Source organism: Myotis davidii, unplaced genomic scaffold (assembly GCF_000327345.1).
Source record: "Myotis davidii unplaced genomic scaffold, ASM32734v1 scaffold8, whole genome shotgun sequence".
NCBI classification, from domain to species: Eukaryota; Metazoa; Chordata; class Mammalia; order Chiroptera; family Vespertilionidae; genus Myotis; species Myotis davidii.
In genome coordinates this window covers 1,390,205-1,396,314 of record NW_006299520.1, presented here as the reverse complement: position 1 = coordinate 1,396,314, position 6,110 = coordinate 1,390,205, and the positions used below count along the sequence as shown (strand labels likewise).

The window sequence follows — 6,110 nt, the reverse complement described above, 5'->3', positions numbered from 1 at the left end:
AGCACAGTAGACTTTTCTTCATCATCAAAGATTCAACATGTGTGCTGTAAACAGCCACTTTCAATTAAGGAAACCAATGGAAAGCTTAGCGTAACCTTGAGTAACTGCCCCAGAGCTTTTATTTTAATTGATTTAATTTTTTAAAATTTATCTTTATTGTTGAAAGTATTACAGATACCCGCTTTTCCTCTCCCATTGACCCCCTCACCCCTGTCCCTCGGCCAACCACACTATTGTCTGTGTAGCGTATGAAACAAATTTAATAAATGATGGTAACAATAATAGCTAACATCTGTTGAACACTTCAGATATTCCAGGCAGTCTAGGAAGCATGTTAAATGTATTTTATCATTTAAGTTCAGAACCACTAACATGTTTTAGAATCCTTACGTTCTAGATGTAAAAAAAAAAATCATAAGAATGACAGGCAGCTATGTTTTATCTGTATTAATGACTAGGTAGAAAAAAAGAGTTTAGCTTGAAGTAACAAAAACAGAAAAAAAGATGAACTCCCTTAAATGAACAAGTTTTCAGAAGAGACTCACTCATTGAGGGCATTTTATTGTCAGGAAGCAGCAAATAGAGTGAATTACTGTTATTTATTCTGGCTCTGTACACTCACATACTATCTCAAGGTTTGAGGTTTTTTCTTTTCTTTTTTTACAGGTACATGGAATTTGTTGCCAAGTAAAATGTGATAGAAGCTAGTAAATATTAACTGAAAAGAGAAATGAAAAAATTGTTCTTATAAAACATTTTAATTGGCTTTTGTTAAAAGTTTTTCTGTTGCAAAATGCCTACCTCTTGACTCGTATGAAAATTCACTTGAATAGGTTTTCCTGCCATAACCTACTCCAAAGACCGGTGAGTACACATAAGCGAACAGAAATGAGAAACAAAACTTACACCGTCTTTTGTTTGTGGTATGTTTAAAGTACAGAAGGATAAATTCATATTCATCATAGCAAACGTTAAGGCCACAAAAGCCACAACTTGTAAAGAATAATTATAATTTGTATGGTAATGGCCATTTCCTACAAAAAACTATAACATATGTCAGGGACTCCACAAGTAGGCTCCTCTTGGAAATAAAATCCAAAGTTATCAATTGACTTCAGGATATTAGGTAAGAAAAGAAATAATGCGTGTCTAACTGAAAAGTACACTGTGTTGATTCTGCTTTTGTGTGAAGCTGACCAATAGGAATTTCTCATTTGGATTAAAATTATGAATCCACAACTATGAAAAAAATGTAGAAGCATAATTCTTTTCAATGAACTCTAAGTTGCCCTTAGAACCGAAGGCCATGGGAAGAATCCCTACCCTAATTTCTGCTCTAGTCCTTCAACCCAGTTATCAGCTGCTTGCAGTCTTCTTCACTCCTTCGGGAAGACTAGACCTTTCTCTTTAGCAACCAATCCAGGAACTAGATTTCAGCACACTGACCACATCTTCCTTTTCTGTGTCATACTTGTACGCTTTTGGTCCCGAAAAGAAGTAAATGTAGCCTAAAAGAGACAAAGTTGAAATTGTGGTTACTGAAAATGACTTGCAAATGTGTAAACGGGAGGGTGTGTAACTGTCATTTTCTTGAGTTGGCACCAAAGGGGAATTGGGAATGTGTCAGGTGGCAGTTCTCACTGAGCCCTAGAACCGGACACCTCTAACTTCTCAATCATCTCTCGTCTTCTCTCTTCCAGCCAGGTCCAGCTTCCTCCTTGGGGTCATCTGATGTGTCAAGTTCAATGATGCTTGGTGCTTCTGCTCAGGCTGTTCCCCTCCTGGAAGTCTCCTCCCCTTTCGTTCCCTAGTCATACCTCTCTAGCTGAGGTCCCACCATGAAATCTCCAACTATGAAGGCTGGTTCTGATCTGTTCTTTCTCAGGTCATCTCTCGCTATTATTGTGAAGACTACCATGATTCAACACCAAATTATAGATAGTCTTGTTTTCTAGCAATTTAATCTGTGTTGGATGGAGGGGTTTCCCAAAGATATTAACCATTCTGCGAGAGCAGAGACCATATCTGGAACTGTCTTGACATTTCTGAAGTGTCCAGCTCTGTGCTATATTCTTAAAAAGAATGTGTTGACTGGTTCAAAAGATTCAATTAAACGTATTCAACCCAGTTCAATTCAAGTCACCTTCCCAAACTATGTGTTCAATTTCAGGAGTTGAGTGCTGGAGTGGGGAAAGATACTGGGAAAGTTGAGAGTATGTGCATTTTAAAGATAAACATGATAATTTTGACCAGGTAAACTTTACAATGTAGCTGACTAATGGACTGAAGCTATACTTTTAAAACTTCCCTTTCTCAGAGAGAGAACCACAACGGCAGGCCTTTTATAGTTATCCTTCCTGGGGGTTAATCTGGTGAGCTAAATTAATAAAGGGCTCGGGACCAAAGATAAGAATGGAGGGCTCCCATTTGGAAACCCATTTTTCTTCTGTTACGTTAAAACCCAGGTTTCTTGTTACAATTCCACAAAGAAAGTTTTTTGGTGAAAATACTCACCATTTAATTCCACAGCAGCATCTATTTGTCCATTTACTCCTGAAAATTCCTCTTCAGTGTTCTTTGGATAGTCTTTTTCCATTTTCCTTTTTCGTTCATCATAGCTGGAGGAAGTATTATTTCATAAAAGAGGTTTTTATTGATTGTAGTGACATTGTACTACTAGTCAGGCATATTTAGCCAGGCTGTCTTATGATTTACTTTAAATCTCTCTCTCTCTCTCTCTCTCTCTCTCTCTCTCTCTCTCTCTTTTCCTCTCCTCCCAGGTTTTTGAGATTCTGGGACCACTAGCTTTCTCTAAAGCAGCAGTTCTCAACTTATGGGTCGCGACCCCTTTGCTGGCCGAACGACCCTTTCACAGGGGTCGCCTAAGACCATCCTGCATATCAGATATTTACATTATGATTCATAACAGTAGCAACATTACAGTTATGAAGTAGCAACGAAAATAATTTTATGGTTGGGTCACAACACGAGGAACTGTATTTAAAGGGCCAGAAGGTTGAGAACCACTGCAGAGTTTCTTTAAAAAATTGTCACATATATTGCTTAGAAGTAGTTATTCTACTAATATATATTATAGCAAAATGTTCCCATAATTTAAGAATTTTTGCCTTTCAAAAGGAACTCTACATATATTTTCATGCTTTATTTACTGTTTTAATTATTCTCTCTCTCTCTCTCTCTCTCTCTCTCTCTCTCTCTCGCTCTCTCTCTCTCTCTCTCTCTCTCTCTCTCCCCCCTCCATCCCCACCCCATGTATGAATTTCTTGGCTCACCAAACAGGTGAAAGTTCTTCAGAGAGGCTCTTATTCATGGGCTTCTTGTTAATCACCCATAGAGGTGGGACTGGACAAATAATGCACAATGAATGAGCAAATGTGTGAAAGATCAGTAGGTAAAGATAAGAAACAAGAAAGCCGGGAATAACTGAGCTCCGCTTTTTAAATCAATTCAATTGAATTACATTGCTTTTATTTTCTGGGAAGATTACATGACTGACCTAATAGCTTCGGTAACTTTTTCTGGATCAGCAACCACCATTCAGCGATAACTCTCAAGATCGGTCAATGCATCTCTTTGTGATCAAAATTACTCAGCTTGTAAAAAAGACTGTGACTTGCATGAATCACCGTATGAATCATTGTATGAGTTCAGTATGTAAGCAGAGCAGACTCTCATCTCGTCAGGAAGACTTCATTAAAGTGTAAGGAAGTCCCTTCTTCATCAGCACAGAACTCCCAGGGATGACATTCCCGGGGTGGCCACCCAAGTCCTTTCCCACCAAAAGGTTAGACAATTTTTCCCGGTGTCTGAACCACTGGGCAGTTGCCTGTGGCAACAGATAATACCCACTTTCTCCTGAAATGTCCTTCTCCTGTGGCTAAGAATACACAGATCTCTTAGGATACTGAGTAGAAGTTAAACATTGGGAAAAGAGTCAAGCTGAAACCAGCCCTGTTGATATGGGGCTCTGAGGATGGGAGTGACAGATAACTTTCCCAAACTCCCTTTCCAGGAGAGCCATGAGAACCTTCACTGCAGCACAAATGAAAATAGGAACCATTTACTGTATTTCATCATCTTCGGACATGCCAGCTCAATGAGAGGGAAGGAATGACTGCAAGGTATCAGGTGTGAAGTTAGGGAAAAAATGGAGACAGAAAAAAAGGAACAGCCCAGGCACGTTGGCTCCCTCAGGGCCTAGAGTTCTTTTGCTCACTTTGTTCCAGAATCTGAAATCTGGAGTTCTTCATTCAAAACGGAGCACAGATGTTCACATGGTAATCTCTGTTCACCAGGTTGTTTTCCTTCTCCCACTTCCCTGAGGCAGTCCTACTGAGGAAGTGGAAGCTCTGATGGGTAGGAATAAGGCAGATCATTTTAAAGCTGAAAATATTTGGGGGATGGAATGCAAAAAAAAGCAAAGCTGCTGCCAGGCATTTGGTATGTCTGTAGATACAGAGGGGATCACAGTGGGAGGGTAACAGATCATGTACCTATTCTGAATTCTTTGCCTAATGTTGACCTATGCTCAGGAAAAATGGTGGAATGACCTTCATATCCTTATCCTCTTTTGTCTGTTCTGATACAGGATTCAAAGCTGAACTGTTATAATTACAGCTCCTTACATTTGTGTATGTTTGACAGACATTTATGAGTGATTTTGAGAACTTAATCCCCATTTATATTGCTTTATGGTAAATTCTGTCTCAGTTCCGAACAAGTGACTGACTAAAGAATATTTACAGGGAAACCTAATACAAGTTGGGATCTGCTTGTATGATATTAAAATTGGATGGAGAAGTCTGGGAAGTAAGAAAGGACAGAGCAAAGATCTTTCTTGAGAATAGAGATAAAGCTTAAGTAATACAGAAATACATTTTCAAGAAAAAAGATGACTATTAATTCAATAGAAAACCTGAAAAAGAAAAATTTCTATTTTTATCTGTCTGCTTAGTTCACTGAGGTGGGTGGTGGTAACATCTAAAATCTTGCCGAAACCGGTTTGGCTCAGTGGATAGAGCACCGGCCTGCGGACTGAAAGGTCCCAGGTTCGATTCCGGTCAAGGGCATGTACCTGGGTTGCGGGCACATCCCCGGTGGGGGATGTGCAGGAGGCGGCTGATGGATGTTTCTCTCTCATCGATGTTTCTGACTCTCTATCTCTCTCCCTTCCTCTCTGTAAAAAATCAATAAAATATATTTAAAAAAAAATAAAAAATAAAATCTTATGTATGTATAGAGTGTCCCAAAAATGTATACACGCACTTTGAATAATTATAAAGGCAGTGTTTATTAAAATACATTTCATTTTCAAAGTTATCAGCTATTAAAGTGTGTATACATTTTTGGGGGACACCCTGTATATTCTGAGGATAACAAAGGTAATAATATTATATGTCAATAAAATTTCAGAAGAAAAGTTAGCAAAGCAATGTCCAGCTGCAAATTTTAATTCTCAATCATATTTATAGAAACCTAGGCAAAGTTCTTGACAAAATTGTGAAATTACTATTTCTTTCCTCCAGCTCTTCTACCACTGATATATTCCTTTCTGCCCTCTTGCCTCCTGTCCTATAACTGCTTTCCAAAGAGTATTATTCTCAACAAACTCCATTTCAAAGTACCAGCCTGACACAAAAATCACCATTTTGAGATTATCTGATAACATATTAATATTTCATTTGAATCTTTTATGTAGACATATGTAGACAGGGCCTATATAACTAATACAGGGTCACCTACTTTTCATTTTACCAAGTAAGAACATTACCATCCAACCATCAAAAAATTACCATCTATTTTCATTACTATTTCACAAAGAAAAGAAACTTTAACACCAAAAAGTCAGAAAGGACATACTCTCAGAATAAAAGGTGGTTCTTGCCAATAATGTGTCTTTATCCTGACACAGACCCCACTCCCCAACATGCATAATATTGTGATGTTGTTCTTATTTTGTTATGGGCTTATAAAAATGTTGTGATGAGCTAGCCCTTGATTTGTGGGCAAACATTTGAGGTTTTCTGTTATAGAGCAAAGGACACAACATGTATAGTCAGATGACTCTGTTGCAGGCTCTGTGATCAGGG

At 38.3% G+C, this 6,110-nt stretch overlaps 1 protein-coding gene across 1 annotated transcript in view; it reads right to left on the bottom strand.

The window, feature by feature from the left end:
* Nucleotides 1-607: 607 nt before the first annotated feature.
* Nucleotides 608-6,110, bottom strand: part of MMP20 (matrix metallopeptidase 20) — a 38,499-nt gene continuing 32,996 nt past the window's right edge. The window contains exons 9-10 of the mRNA XM_006775238.2: nucleotides 2,515-2,618; nucleotides 608-1,508 (exon numbers count right to left, since the gene is read on the bottom strand). Of these exons, the coding sequence (XP_006775301.1) occupies nucleotides 1,408-1,508; nucleotides 2,515-2,618 (205 nt within the window). The 3' untranslated portion in view covers nucleotides 608-1,407. The remainder of the gene's footprint in view (nucleotides 1,509-2,514; nucleotides 2,619-6,110) is intronic.